This window comes from Hylobates moloch, unplaced genomic scaffold (genome assembly GCF_009828535.3).
Source record: "Hylobates moloch isolate HMO894 unplaced genomic scaffold, HMol_V3 SCAFFOLD_8, whole genome shotgun sequence".
In the NCBI taxonomy this organism is placed as follows: Eukaryota; Metazoa; Chordata; class Mammalia; order Primates; family Hylobatidae; genus Hylobates; species Hylobates moloch.
The window spans coordinates 11,408,545-11,424,997 of record NW_026652283.1 but is presented as its reverse complement, the minus strand read 5'-3'; the positions used below and the strand labels follow the sequence as shown (position 1 = coordinate 11,424,997).

Here is a 16,453-nt window from a genome sequence, read left to right as displayed (position 1 = left end):
ACCTGCGATGAATTTTCCTTCAATAGAATAAAACCATGCCCTACAATGCCCTGTGTGATCCTACCTTTGCCCACTTTTCCGGTTATATCAGGTATCATTTTCTTTGGTATTCATATGCTGTAGCCACATACCAAGCTCATTCCTACACCAGGGTCTTTGCACTCATCATTTCTTCTGCCTGAATGTTATGGTGGGCTTCCTGTCATTGGGGTTTCAGCTGCCATATAACCTCTTCAGAGAACCTTTCTCTAACCACTCCATCTAAAACCAGACTCTGTTTCACTCAGGGTGCTTTCAGCGGTAAGTAACAAAACTCAAAGTGGCTTAAGCCATAAAGACATTGATTGCTCACTTAGTAAGTCTGGAGGTGAGTGTCCTAGCAGCACCACAGTGTCAGGGCACTATGTCTCGGTGAGTCTCAGGACTTCCCTTGATCTCAGAAGATACCACCCAGTGCCCTGACATCTTCATATGACAGTTTACAGTGGCAAGAAGCAGAGAGGCAGCCAGGCCCATGAGAATACTCACTACACACCTCTTTCCTTTTATCAAGGAAGTAACATTTTTCCAAGGACCTCCCAACACCCTGCCAGGAGACTTTCTCTTGTCTCTGGCCAGAAGAAGATTATATTGATGTGACCACAACTAGCTGAAAGGGATGGTGGGGAAATTATTATCTTACCTTTTTAGCCTCTTAAGTAAGAGGCAGGAGAGGGAGGAGTTGGGAATGGTCATTGGGTAACCAGCTAACTAGCCATCTGCCATTCCATTTCCTATCAATTCTTAGTCCCTCATTCTCCTTTCTTTTTCTACATAGCACTAATCATTTCTGAATTATTGACATTTTTATTTGTTTAGCTGTTTATTATTTGTTTCCCATGTTAGAAGTAAGCTCCATAAAAACAGGGATCTTGTCTGTTTAGTTATTATAACGTCTGTGTCCCAAGCAATGAACACAACTCTGGCCACACTAAGTGATTTTTTTTTTTTGGAGATGGAGTCTCGCTCTGTGGCCCAGGCTGGAGTGCAGTGGCGCGATCTCGGCTCACTGCAAACTGCCTCCCGAGTTCACGCCATTCTCCTACCTCAGCCTCCCGAGTAGCCGGGGCTACAGGTGCCTGCCACCACGCCCGGCTATTTTTTTTGTATTTTTAGTAGAGACAGGGTTTCACCGTGTTATCCAGGATGGTCTCGATCTCCTGACCTCGTGATCTGCCCGCCTCGGCCTCCCAAAGTGCTGCGATTACAGGCATGAGCCACCTCGCCCGGCCACACTAAGTGATTTTTTTTTAAAAAGGATAAGTGTTGTGATTGAAGACTATTTTGCATATACCATCATAACAAAATGATCATTTCTTAGGGTGAATTTTTTTTTTTTTTGAGATGGAGTCTTGTTCTGTTACCCAGGCTGGAGTGCAGTAGTACAATCTTGGCTCACTGCAACCTCCACCTCTGGGGTTCAAGCAATTCTCCTGCCTCAGCCTCCCAAATAACTGGGATTACAGGCACCCACCATCACGTCTGGCTAATCTGTGTGTTTTTAGTAGAGATGGGGTTTCACCATGTTGGCCAGGCTGGTCTCAAACTCCTAACCTCAAGTGATTCACCCACCTCAGCTTCCCAAAGTGCTGGGATTATAGGCATGAGTCACCAAACCCGGCCAGGGTGAAATTTTTTTGCACTTGTTTCTTTTACATTGTATCTTACTTTACAGATTTTGTGTGAATGTAGGGAGGTAGGGAAGTTCAGTATTAAACCTGCAGCTGTGTCCTGTATACACGGAACTCTACTAAGCTACTAAGCAGCAGTTGGGAAGAGAAATATTAGATAGTATTCTTCATACATCCGCGGGGGTGCTCACCCCCACAGAAATGCCAACATGACCTAACATTTTTTTCATGCAACATTGTTTACAAAGAATTAGGGGAGGATTGAGCCTGTGGACAACATAAACCTTCATGTGGGGTAAAGCTCAGGCTCCTTTCTGTTTTATTCCTTTGGGTAGGGTATCTACCCAGTGGTTATCCATTCCTTCACAAAACTGTCAAGGAGGTGAAGTTTATCTTCTTCAACTTCACCTTTCACCCTTCACCCAGCCCTTCTCATAATGACATCTCATCTTAATTCTCTCAGTTACTGATGGTCCTCATGGCTTTTGCTTTTGGCATTTCTTCTGTTTTCATTTTCACTAATCGTAGATTTCAGAGATAGAATGAATGGGTCTCAGAGATCACTACTCTACTGATAAAATATAAAACTGAAAAAATAATGTACAACTGGTCTTTAAGAAACCTTTATATTTTAATAGGGATCTTGACTTTAAAAGGATGATGCTGTAATTGTGAGAGAGGTTGATTTTTTGAATTCATGTGAAGGATAAAGAAAGAGGCAAATGTGATAGGAGACTAATAGTCCCTTAAATCTACATAGGCAGAATTTCTGAGCCAGGAATGTTCATGGTTGTTTTAAGCTATTTTGTGAAGTTAGAAGAAGCTGTTTTGAAAACAGCTCTGTTTAAAAAAAAATCATGTTCCCATGAAAGCATATCCAGTTTCCAAACACAAAGAAACTATACCCTGTCTGAGCTTGAGAAACTGCTTGATGCCAGTTAGGAAACAGTTTGAAAGGCACAGAGCTGGATTATTATGGAGGAATACTTATATCTATTATATAAGAGGAGGAAAGGAAAAAGACCAGTAGAGAAAATTCCAGGCCTATAAGCTCGTGGCACCAGGAGTCTCAGGTTGTGGAAAGAAGCTCTGCTTTCATTGGCAGTGTGAGGTTCTTTTGCAATTATTCAAAATATCTAATGGAAATAATTTTTTTTTTTTTTTGAGAGGGAGTCTCACTCTGTTGTCTGGGTTGGAGTGCAGTGGTACGATCTCAGCTCACTGCAACCTCTGCCTCCCGGGTTCAAGCAATTCTCCTGCCTTGGCCTCCCTAGTAGTGGGATTACAGGTGCCAGCCACCACGCCCAGCTAATTTATTTTTATTTTTATTTTTAGTAGAGATGCGGTTTCCCCATGTTGGCCTGTCTGGTCTTGAACACCTGACCTCAGATGATCTGCCCATCTTGGCCTCCCAAAGTGCTGAGATTACAGGCATGAGCCACCACGCCCAGCCTCTAATGGAAATAATTTAAGCAGAATGGATTCTATGGGCTTTTGAAAAAGGCGTATTCAGTCCAGTTGTATTATGTATTTTGATGTAGGATATCTTAGAAAGTTTGATCTGGCCAACATGTCACATAAAATCATCCCCAACTTGAAGAAAATGTGTTTATTTATTTGGCCTCAATGATTTCCCCCTTAAAAACATTGTTGTAAATGATGATTAGGTACCTAGGCCCCTTCATAAAGGCCATTTACCCTTGACAAAGCTAAATTATGTGACCAATGTTAGTATTATTACTATAGCATGTGATGTGTAATATGGTTACTAAAATTTGTTTGTCATATGGTTTAAAAGACTAATTTTTGAAGCAGTTGCTATGTTCCAGACACAGAACTAGGTGTTTTGTAGAACTGTATATAAAAATAACACTTGTTGTTTTCCTCATACCAGGCAGAGGCACATGTATTAACTCATCTAAGTCCTGTGTATATTCTCTCATCTAATTATAATAATCAAATGAGATAGGAACTGACTATCTTCATTTTACAGAAGAAAACTGGAGCTCAAGAGGGTTAGGTAACTTGCCCAAGGTCACCCAGCTAGTGAGTGAGTGACAGGAATAGGATGCAACTGACTTCAAAGCCTACATACATATCTACTTTGCAGTATGCCTGCACTATGAGATTTAAAACATGAGATTTTTTAGCAGAAGATTACATTCTGGGTGTAGGTTTGCCAGATTTAACAAATAAAAATACAGGACACCAGTAAAATATTGCATGGGGTATTGCATGGGACATACTTTTACTAAAAAGTTATTTGTTATTTATCTGAAATTCACGTTTACCTGGGCATCCTGTATTTTATCTAGCAACCTCATCTGAGTCGACATCGCAGGAACATGTCTCACCCTCTCTGATTTTCCTGTTACCCCACCACAGTCATGCTGGTGGCTACCTAGCCTTATGTAGTTTTATAAATCACCTAATGTTCATATCAGAGTCTTTTTTTTTTTTTTTTTTTGAGACGGAGTCTTGCTCTGTCGCCCAGGCTGCAGTGCAGTGGCGCAGTCTCGGCTCACTGCAAGCTCCGCCTCCCGGGTTCACGCCATTCTCCTGCCTCAGCCTCTCCGAGTAGCTGGGACTACAGGCGCCCGCCACTACGCCCGGCTAATTTTTTTTTTGTATTTTTAGTAGAGACGGGGTTTCACCGTGGTCTCGATCTCCTGACCTCGTGATCCGCCCGCCTCGGCCTCCCAAAGTGCTGGGATTACAAGCGTGAGCCACCGCGCCCAGCCCATATCAGAGTCTTATCTCAGCTGGGCATGGTGGTTCACACCTATAATCCCAGCACTTTGGGAGGCCAAGGCAGGAGGATTGCTTGAGCCCAGGAGTTCAAGAACAGCCTGGACAACATAGCAAGACCTCATCTCTATAAAACACACACAAGCACACATACACCAGAGTCTTATCTCAAGGCCACACAGCAAGAGAGTCACTTAGGAAGCTTCGGAAGAGCCTGTGTGGCCTCCTGAGCCATTTTTAAGTTCAGCAATGTGTGTAAGTTCAGGACTTAGGATAGGCTGCCCTGAAAGCCCTGCCCTACTGGAAGTGGTGTGTGGGTAAATGTTTAACAACTGGCTTTGCAGAGTGGGGAAAAAAAAACAAAACTTCAATTTTTGGTGTTTGCCATATTCCTACCATGGCTGCTTCACGATACCAACATGCTGTCTTTGAGCCTGGAGTTGGGAAGAAATGTATATACAGTTGGCTCAGGGCTCCCTATGTAAGCCAGTCCCAGCCCACTAGTGTTACAGGCACTTCTCATTTTCACATGTAAACAAATGAAGCCTACACAACAATGAAGGGTTTACGTTAAAATCTCCATACCGTGGTATCTCTTGAATTTAAACAACTAAAATTTTAAAAGATAATTTCCTACTTGGGATAATACAATTGATCAAATTTTTTCCTCACTTTAATTCAAATTGAAGTCTAGAATTCTGCTTTCATTCTGTTTAAAAGGCAACAGTTAATTATGCAGCATGTTGAAATGCCAATACTCTCACATTCTTTATTCTGAAGAAAGGCTATTTCTCCAGGCAGCATGTCTGCCGCACTTTTGATGCTAAGCTTCTGTGCAGTACATCGTGGGAGTGATCATTTTTTAAAACTGTTCACTATGTCACATATTTCTGAGCTAGCATATTGAACAGATGTATCTGTGGGTAGGCAAGAGGCTACAGGGAATAACTTTGTATTCCTCTGTTTGAATGAATAGTCAAGAAAGACTTACCCATGTACAGCCAATTTGACTCTCTGAATTCAGATCCAGCCCTCTGTGGTCTCACTGGTCAGGAAACCCTGATGGTAGTTAAGAGCAAGGGCTTTGGAGTGACCACTTTCCAACGGTATGACTTTGGGGAAGAACTTCCATTTTTTTTCATTTGTAAAACAAGATCAGTAATTTTACCTACTTTGAGGGGTTACACATATAAAGTGCCTGGCACATAGTAAGCACAAAAATAAGTATTAACTCTTGGTAGTATTAATGCTATAACTACTGTCATGATTGTAATCTTACTGCTCATTAGTAAATAGCCATATGTATCCATGTAGGTCCAGCAGATACTTCCCATTCTGCAGAAAATGTTTCTGTTTTTTTTTTTTTTTTTATCAAATCACGTAAAAAATCAACATTATAAAAATTCTTGTTTGACATTAAATTTTTAAACAAATCTCAAGAAATAAAAATGGTCTTTATACCTTGTGAGAATGTTTGTGAATCTTTATAATCTCAAGAGGAGAAAAAGTTAGTTGTTAGGGTATTTTTAGACTTAAAAAGTAGACTAAAAAACCTATCCAACAGTTGATGCAGAATTGTGAAGCAAAGTTTGTCATCCATGCCCCATTCCTCTTTGTGGTCCTCCGCTCCCTCTTATTAGCTTCCAGTCATTCATCCATCCATTCCATCCAACAAAGTATGATTTTCAAAAAGCTAGAATCATGACTTTTACAAATATCGGATGAACATATGTTAAAGATTTATTAACATAATACCAAAGGAACCATGAGATAATAAAGCTGGTTCCAAGAGCATTTGAAGAATGCGTCTTTATAGGCATTTTTAAAAAAGAATTTCAGCATAAGATTGCTAGGTAAACACTAAACTAGCTAATGTCCTAGAGGGCAGTAAGTCCATAACCTTTGGGGTTATTATTTTCTGCTAGAAAGAAATCTACAAGTTAACATATAAATATCTTCACAGTGTCTCAGCTCTAGTCAAATATTAAATAGCAAAGTCAAGCACAGGTACATTCTCCCAGAGAGAGAGGCCCATTTAAGAATGTCCCAGCATGATCTTAAGAGGATATGTCCTTTTTTGCCTTATTTTCAAGTATTGGATAATTTTTACTAACATATCCACCCATTCATATATTCATTAAACCTTTTTTAATAGCTATGTGCCCCAGGGATATAGAAGTAAAGACATAGTCCTTATCCTCAAGGAACTCATAACCTAGTAGGGGAGACAAACATGCAAAATAAAAATTACAAAGCAAAGTGATAGGGTACATTCTCCTCCCAGGTGCCCCAGGATCCCATCATTACAGGGGTCCGCCCAATCAGTCCCCAGTTCTTTTTTTTTTTTTTAATTGAGATGCAGAGTCTCACTCTTGCCCAGGCTGGAGTGCAGTGGCGTGATCTCAGCTCATTGCAACCTCCTCCTCCCAGGTTCAAGCGATTCTCCTGCCTCAGCCTCCCATGTAGCTGGGACTACAGGCACATGCCACCACGCCTGGCTAATTTATGTATTTTTAGTAGAGACGGGGTTTTGCCGTATTGGCCAGACTGGTCTTGAACTCCTGACCTCAGGTGATCCACCCACCTCAGCCTCCCAAACTGCTAGGGTTACAGGTATGAGCCACCATGCCTGGTCCCCAGTTCTGTGCTATGACAACCCATCTACCATTTTCCCCACTCGTGTATTAATCTTAAAGCTTGGATGGATGAGAAGTAGATAATAGGATAAATGAATGATTCCTCTTTTAGATCATATATAGGTAGAGATAAATAAGGACCTTCAATACCTCAGCCAAGGGAGTATGTCAAATGGTAGTCTCAGAACTGGCTGGGAAGAGATAGGTTGAACAGGAAAGAGGTGAAGAAGCCTTTCTTGTCACTCCTAAAATTACTGCATATGGATGGCTCTGAACAGAAATACTAATTAACCAGATCTTATATTTCAGAAACACCCCCTTGAAGATATATTTTTATCTAAATTAATGGAGCAGGGGAGGCCTTTCTGAAACTTCACTTTGGGACCCTAGAATTTAGTTATAATATGGCAGACCTTTTTTCTGGGAGGAAAGTGCAAGAACCTTTCCCTTAGATGAGATATCTGTTTCATATAGCAGTTGACCTGGTAGCTTCAGTTTCACCTGCCCTGCTTTTATCAGGAGTCATGTTTTCCCCTATCACCATGATCCCCAATGTTTCAGCTGTCTGAGAATATACAATGATTTTCTATCTGCATTTCATTCTCCTAGCAGAGGCACACAGAGTAAGAGTCATTTATTTCAGTTCTCTATCCTTACAGATCCAATTTAGTAAACATCTAATAAGCAATTATTAATGTAAAGAACTTCAGTGGAAACTGTAGAGCTTGGAGAAAAAGAATAACACCCCCATCTCCCTACTGGAGTCCACAGTTTATTGGAGAAGACAGAAACATGGAGGTGTTTCTAAAGCAGAGATCTTAATCTTGGCTACACTCAGGATCACCTGGGAACTTTGAACCATCCGACACCCAGGCTGCACTCCAGAACAATTAAATGAAAATCCCTGAAGCTGGGACTCAGGCATCAATATTTTTTAAGGCTGCCTGGGAGACTCCATTCTACCGTATTGCTAAGCTAGAGAAAAACAAACTTGGAAAACGCTGCAGTAAAGGACTAACAAGATGCTCTACGAACAAGGGCACCACAACCACTCTGGACATGCTAATATTCTTATCCACTGTCTGACCGCATTTCTGCCCATGAATGCAGAAAATATAACCTCTCATTGTAACCAGGGGAAAAATTTAGGTCAGTTTGATTGTAGGGCATTTAGAAACTATATACTCTGGGAGGTATGGTCTGAAGGAAACTATGTTTCTGAGGGGAAAAGGGCCCCAAAAAAGATCAACCCAGAAAAATGACCCCAAAATTCAATCCACATGCTATCTCTCTCCCCTAGAATGTTTTATTCACTTGTCTTCCTGAAGAAGTCCTGTTCATCCTCTAAGCTCCCAGCTCAAACTTTACCTCTTCTGTGAAGCCTTTCCTTTTCTTCCCCTTACCCGGACAAAACCGGGTCCCTATTTTTCTCTTACTTAGCTCCTTGTACATAGTTCTGTTCTTAGCAGTGAATTATAATTATTATCAAATTGAGTTACAATATGGCACACTGCTTATTTTATGGGCCTTACGTATGTTTTCTTAATACCTAGCCCAGTTTCTCGCTTTATTGAATGAATGTTCAGAACTGCAGCAATTTTAGGTGGAGTGAGAACTCATGCCACCAGCAGGGGAAACCTAGGCTCAGGAACTCCTCGGGCTCCCTCGTCCTGTTTCTGAGCATTGGGGTCCTCTGCTTCCAAGTGGTTGGGCTGGGGAAATGGGCAGACATACTCATGGGTGTAAAGCAGCTGGAGGACATGATGGAAGGGCCCCCGCCTCCGGGCTTTAATTAAAGCGGTGAACTTGAGTTTCATTTGCAGTTTTGTTATTAGAGGAAGAAAGAAACAGAAGGAAGTTCACCGGTTTTCAAGGATATGCATTAAGGAAAAGCGTCTGTGTGGACTCCTGTTTTACTCAGGCCACAGGCATCCCAGAAAAGTTAGAACAGTTTTCTCTCTGGGGAAATTGTCTGTTTTAGTTTATTTTTAAACTTTAAATCTTAAAAGGTTTTTTAAAAAGTTTCATAGGTTTTACACATATGAAGACGAAAAGATGATTTCAATCTTATATGAATGAGGGTCATGCAGTCCAGATTTTCTAGGACAGTGCTAATTTTAGATCTTATGTCCTGATTTCTTTTTTTTTTTTTTCTTTTTTTGAGATGGCATCTTGCCCCGTCGCCCAGCCTGGAGTGCAGTGGCACGATCTCGGCTCACTGCAACCTCTGCCTCCCGGGTTCAAGTGATTCTCCTGCCTCAGCCTCCCGAGTAGCTGGGACTACAGGCACCTGCCACCATGCCTGGCTAATTTTTTGTATTTTTAGTACAGACGGGGTTTCACTGTGTTAGCCAGGATAGTCTCGATCTCCTGACCTCGTGTTCTGCCCACCTTGGCCTCCCAAAGTGCTGGGATTACAAGCGTGAGCCACTGCACCCGGCCCTGATTTCTTATATGGAAAGTGTATGGCTGCTATTCTTACCATTGGCTATCATTTTCCCAATATGCTTAAAAGATCTTTTAGTAGTCAAAATGTTTAATTATTTTTGCTTTCTGTGTGGTGAGCAAAAAAAATTTTTTTTTTATTTTTTAAATTTTAATTATCTTACTTAAGCTTGCTTAAGTAAGGTTGCCTCATGGACAAAAAGCCTAAAGATAATATAGAACAGGCATTGAGTATATTGCCTTGAGCACTAGACTTGTATTGAATATGGCTTTTTGGTGAAGATTATATATATTAACACTTATTTCTCTACCACAAATTAGTACAAAAATCCTTCAAATTAAAAATGAAGGCTGGGCACAGTTGCTACGCCTGTAATCCCAGCACTTTGGGAGGCTGAGGCGGGCGAATCACTTGAGGTCAGGAGTTCAAGACCAGCCTGGCCAACATGGGGAAACCCGGTCTCTACTAAAAATACAAAAACTAGCCAGGCATGGTGGCACGCACCTCTAGTCCCAACTACTCCAGAGGCTGAGACACAAGAATCTCTTGAACCTGGGAGGTGGAGATTGCATTGAGCAGAGATCGTGCCACTGCACACCAGCCCAGAGGACAGAGCGAGACTCCGTCTCAAAAAAAAGAAAAAATCAGTCATTAAGAACCGTTCTTTCATTATGAACTATTATTTAATCCTGACTGTCACTTGAGAAATGTTTCTTTGTAAGGTGCAGACACAGGAGCCCACCAAGAAAGAAACTAGTGACTACTAGAAAAGCCTGTTTCTGGAGCCACATCCCCTTGTGCCACAGGCCAGATGGAATCTCAGCAAAATGGTGGCTGTAACCCCACATGGGCTTTTACTTTTAGTGGGCACATTTTTGAAAATATTAATGTTTATCCTTGTCTCTTACCTTAAGAACCATAATTATTATGGTTATTATGGATTAAATTGCTACTGTTTCTCTTTTTGTTTCCTGGATTCAGACCAAATTAAGGCTTTATAATCTGTGAGCAAAATCACCTCAATTTTGTTTTTTTTGTTGTTTTTTTTTGAGACGGAGTCTCGCTCTGTCGCCCAGGCTGGAGTGCAGTGGCGCAATCTCGGCTCACTGCAAGCTCCGCCTCCCGGGTTCACACCATTCTCCTGCCTCAGCCTCTCCGAGTAGCTGGGACTACAGGCGCCCGCCACCACGCCCGGCTAATTTTTTGTATTTTTAGTAGAGACGGGGTTTCACCGTGGTCTCGATCTCTTGACCTTGTGATCCGCCCGCCTCAGCCTCCCAAAGTGCTGGGATTACAAGCGTGAGCCACGGCGCCCGGCCTAATCACCTCAATTTTAATTGAATGACCCACAACTATTTAATCTTTTTGCCTATTTAAAAAGTGTGACTTTTTCTCACTGAATAATACAGAAAGTACAAAATAAAGGCTAAACTTTAAAATATTCTTTTGTATCTAAGATCTATAAGCTTTTTAAGCTTTTAAAAAGTGCTCAGTAATTTTAAGTTACTTTTTTTTGAGATAGGGTCTTGCTATGTTGCCCAGGCTGGATTCAAACTTCTGGACCCAAGTGAGCCTCCTGCCTCAGCCTTCTGAGTAGCTGGGACTATAGGTGTTCCCCACTGTGCTTAGCTAACAGTTACATTTTTTTGTTGTTTTTAATCACCTGACTGCTATAAGGTCTCCCGAAACCTGGTTACATTTCGTAGAGGACATCTTGTATGTTCTTCAGTCAGTATTTTATGAAACAATAACAACAGAATAGCATCAAAATATATGTCACTGGTAGGTGGCAAGTTATTAGTGCATGAACTGTATCGTCTTTTAGAAAAAGCAAGCTAGTTTCAGATGTCATTAAATTAGGAGCTATTTCTGGCTCATGTAGCAGTGTTGATTGCTCCATATGTTACCATAATCCTTCTGTGATGGAAAATCTGCACTAAGTAAGGACAGCACCCTTCCCAGTAGCTAGCCAGTCTATATTCACAGGCTGCTGTTAGCTACTTCCATAGTCCAAATCTGTGTGTTTTCATCTGCCCAAGCTTTCCTCTCTTGCAACCTTATGACAATTAGGAACTTCTCACATACTTGCCCAGAATTCCAGCAGATCTTCAGTTGGTGGTAACACCCTTACCATGAGCCAGATTTGAGATCCCTAATCTTCTGTGATCCCTGATGAGTGAAAGGGAACAAGGATATGTGTAGGAGTGGAGCTTGGTATGACTAAGGGTCAAGAGAAGGTGAGGCCAGAGACAGCCTGAGCTGGGATCTGCTGAAACAGCTCCTAAAATGAAAACAAAGTGGGGGCCAGAATTTTTTCTGGATAGTAGTTATGTTTTCCTGCCAACGCTCAAGTCCTACTCATAGACAAATGACAATCAATCTAAATGTCAAATAAGATCGTTAGCCTTAGTAATCATAACCAATCTGTATGACACCTTTTTAACAGGAGGACTCATTCTTGTTTTCCCCATCCAGAATTAAGAGAAAAAAAGTGAATATGGTTTTTGCTCACAGAATGGATAACAGCAAGCCACATTTGATTATTCCTACACTTCTGGTGCCCCTCCAAAACCGCAGCTGCACTGAAACAGCCACACCTCTGCCAAGCCAATACCTGATGGAATTAAGTGAGGAGCACAGTTGGATGAGCAACCAAACAGACCTTCACTATGTGCTGAAACCCGGGGAAGTGGCCACAGCCAGCATCTTCTTTGGGATTCTGTGGTTGTTTTCTATCTTCGGCAATTCCCTGGTTTGTTTGGTCATCCACAGGAGTAGGAGGACTCAGTCTACCACCAACTACTTTGTGGTCTCCATGGCATGTGCTGACCTTCTGATCAGCGTTGCCAGCACGCCTTTCGTCCTGCTCCAGTTCACCACTGGAAGGTGGACGCTTGGTAGTGCAATGTGCAAGGTTGTGCGATATTTTCAATATCTCACTCCAGGTGTCCAGATCTACGTTCTCCTCTCCATCTGCATAGACCGGTTCTATACCATCGTCTATCCTCTGAGCTTCAAGGTGTCCAGAGAAAAAGCCAAGAAAATGATTGCAGCATCGTGGATCTTTGATGCAGCCTTTGTGACCCCTGTGCTCTTTTTCTATGGCTCCAACTGGGACGGTCATTGTAACTATTTCCTCCCTTCCTCTTGGGAAGGCACTGCCTATACTGTCATCCACTTCTTGGTGGGCTTTGTGATTCCATCTGTCCTCATAATTTTATTTTACCAAAAGGTCATAAAATATATTTGGAGAATAGGCACAGATGGCCGAACAGTGAGGAGGACAATGAACATTGTCCCTCGGACAAAAGTGAAAACTATCAAGATGTTCCTCATTTTAAATCTGTTGTTTTTGCTCTCCTGGCTGCCTTTTCATGTAGCTCAGCTATGGCACCCCCATGAACAAGACTATAAGAAAAGTTCCCTTGTTTTCACAGCTATCACATGGATATCCTTTAGTTCTTCAGCCTCTAAACCTACTCTGTATTCAATTTATAATGCCAATTTTCGGAGAGGAATGAAAGAGACTTTTTGCATGTCCTCTATGAAATGTTACCGAAGCAACGCCTATACTATCACAACCAGTTCAAGGATGGCCAAAAAAAACTACGTTGGCATTTCAGAAATCCCTTCCATGGCCAAAACTATTACCAAAGACTCGATCTATGACTCATTTGACAGAGAAGCCAAGGAAAAAAAGCTTGCTTGGCCCATTAACTCAAATCCACCAAATACTTTTGTCTAAGTTCTCATTCTTTCAATTGTTATGCACCAGAGATTAAAAAGCTTTAACTATAAAAACAGAAGCTATTTACATATTTGTTTTCACTCAACTTTCCAAGGGAAATGTTTTATTTTGTAAAATGCAGTCGTTTATTGTAGTTTTTGTGGGTTTTATTTTACTTGCTTTTTATGTTTTAGGAAAAGCGTTCACTTTGAACTATAGCCAACAGTCCTTTTACTATTAATATATTAGTTACATGCATAAAAAAAAATGCTTTCTTACTTCTAATTTACCGTTGGTTCAAAAACATAAACCTAAGCCATACACACAGTCTTTGATTAATGATTCAATCTAGTTTTATTTTGTTTTCTTTTTCTCCTCCTTACTGAATTTTTATAACTATGGGCTTCAGTTCCAAATGAAATCCCCGTGTCACCTATCTCAGAGATTTATATTTCTTTCACTAAGCAACATTTAGGATGAGTTAATATTGTATAGGTTGTCACGTTACCTTCCTCCAAGTAACCACTAGCCAGATCTGCTACGGAAAGCATGCCATATATTGGAACTTGCTGGGAGGTCTTCTGTGGTTGGATTTTCATCAGGATTCTTAGGGGAAGAAAGCATACAGAGTTGCTGAATTTCTCTTGCTCTTTCTCTTGTTTTTATCCTTCCTTAATCTAAGCAGCTGATGAAGGCTTGAAAAATGCAAAGTCAATGCAATGTTTTCCTCACATCTGTGTCCCATCTAGGCTGTGTCTAGGACATTCACCTCCCATTTTTGAGTTATATACAAGTAAATGTGCAGGTGCTGTTGCTAGCATATCTAAAAAATGCCAAAGACAGAAATGACAGACGGCATTTCTCTGTGCTCTGCAATTCAAGCCGAGACTTTCAGCTGCCCAGCCCTACCCCTGTACACCAGGACAGCAAGGGCAAGGGCTGCCTTCCTCGTCCTCCTAGAAACTGGAGGTCATTTCTCTAGCCAGAGCCTGTTCTCCCTCATCTCTCTCCAGGGCACAGCACCATACCCTGGCCAAGCTCAAACTCTTCTTTGCCTGTGATAACTACGGAATTTTTTTCCTCTGCTTCCCAGATCTCCATTATTTCAAATCGAGGACCAGCCAGCACATTTAAAAAATGTTTTTATTTAAACAATAAAGGGTTTACAGGCAAGACTGGTATGCATTTTCACGCCCTAGTTAACAAGAGCTGCAAATAATAACTCCATTTGTTCAGCAATTCTACATGCATTATCTCCTTTATCCTCTCAACAATTCTGTGATATATTTATTATCATCCCTTTTATAGATGAGCAAACTGGAACTCAATAGTTATGTGACCTGCCCAAGTTGGAATGTGACAGAGCTGGTATTCAAACTCGAGCCTCTAACCGCATGTCTGTCTGTTGCTCTTTCCTTGACATTTCAGATGTCTCCCTAGAGAACACGAGGTGGCAAACCCATCCAGGCCTTGAAGGGCCTCCTGACCACTGCCTTGGTGGAAGTCAAAGGTCTAAGAGAATTTGGCCATTCTGTTTTCTTTTTTAATTTTTTTTTTTTTTTTTTTTTGAGACGGAGTCTCACTCTGTTGTCCAGGCTGGAGTGCAATGGCGTGATCTCGGCTCACTGCAACCTCTGCCTCCCAAGTTCAAGTGATTCTCCCACCTCAGCCTCCCAAGTAGCTGGGATTACAGGTGCCCGCCACCATGCCAAGCTAATTTTTGTATTTTTAATAGAGACGGGGTTTCACCATGTTGGCCAGGCTAGTCTCGAACTCCTGACCTTAGGAGATCCACCTGCCTCAGCCTCCCAAAGTGCTGGGATTACAGGCGTGAGCCACCGCACCTGGCCTCTTTTTTGTTTTCAATTTTAAAAAATCAGCTGAATTTAAGATTCACTGGTGATTCTTAAAACAGGTCTAGCTGAAATGTAATGAGCTGGCCTTCACCTGTTCCTTGGCTGTAGCTAGGTTCTTGGACTTGTGCTGCAGAATGTTTGCGACAAGGAGGGAAACCTGTACCTTCCTACCTCCCAGACACAGGGGAATGAGACAAGATTACGTTTTGATATTTGGGACAAAGAATAACAAAACATTTAATCTACAAAACATTTACAGAGCTGATGTTTTTAAGTTGAGATGCTTTGTTCAATCGCAAATTCCAAAGATAGAAATAATATATTTTTCTTTCTCCCTTTTCCCGTCCTCCTCACATTCTTATCCCATCAGCAAATGGCTCTAAAACAACAAAATGTGCCAGATATTTACCTCACTTAGCCCTTGAATTTCATGGTTCAGACTTGTTAAAATATAGAAGAGACCCCTGTCGTAGTTTTATTTTTTGTCTTTTTAAGTGAACTATTATTTTTTCGAGTTACAGTGTGAAAAGTTTAATTTGTTTCCATTTTGTTTTTATATATTTATAGTTCTCGGTTTAAACTGAAAAGAATTACACCAGGTGATTTCTAAGCTCTATTGTGTCTAATGTTCTGGGAGTTTACTACAGTAGGTGAATATTCAGTGAGACAATGTGATACAAGCTCTTGTGTAAACAGTTTGTTGTTTTTTTTTTTCTTTTTGAGACAGAGTCTCGCTCTATCACCCAGGCTGGGGTGCAGTGGCACGATCTCAGCTCACTGCAACCTCCATCTCCCAGGTTCAAGCGATTCTCGTGCCTTAGCCTCCCAAGCAGCTGGGCCTACAACCCACCACACCCGACCAATTTTTGTATTTTTAGTAGAGATAGTGTTTTTCCATGTTGGCCAGGCTGGTCTCAAACTCCTGGCTTCAAGTGATTCACTCGCCTCAGCATCCCAAAGTGCTAGGATTATAAGCACGAGCCACCGTCCCTGCCAGAAGGTATTTTTTAATCCCCCAAATAATGACAAATTAAGAGTATTAAGTCACAATCAAGAGAGCCCCAAAGTTGCATGACCTGTATTAATTCAGCTATGTTCTCTCAGGGTGTTGGTAATTCACTGCATTTCTGTTTAGCTTAATATTCAGCATTCCTGGTGTTTCTCTTGATCCTGAATTTGGAAGAGGCTTCACATAAGGCACAGATGGATGAAAATTTGCTTAAGTCCCGCAACACAAGAACAGCATTCACTACACCTCACATTTACTCCACAAGAACCAGAATTAAGCCACAGAGAGACAATGAGGTGCGCCACATACCCAGATTCATGTGGCCCTTCAAACAGGAGTCCAAGAAAGGCAGCAGCGGGAA

The 16,453-nt window shown here is 41.5% G+C and overlaps 1 protein-coding gene across 5 annotated transcripts in view; it reads left to right on the top strand.

The window, feature by feature from the left end:
• GPR19 (G protein-coupled receptor 19) overlaps positions 1–13,537 on the top strand; it is a 36,449-nt gene extending 22,912 nt beyond the window's left edge. For all 5 annotated transcript variants that reach the window (XM_058442620.1, XM_058442618.1, XM_032159658.2 and 2 more), the window contains one exon: positions 11,976–13,537. In XM_058442620.1, the coding sequence (XP_058298603.1) occupies positions 11,998–13,245 (1,248 nt within the window). In that variant the 5' untranslated portion in view covers positions 11,976–11,997 and the 3' untranslated portion in view covers positions 13,246–13,537. The remainder of the gene's footprint in view (positions 1–11,975) is intronic.
• Positions 13,538–16,453: the final 2,916 nt, after the last annotated feature.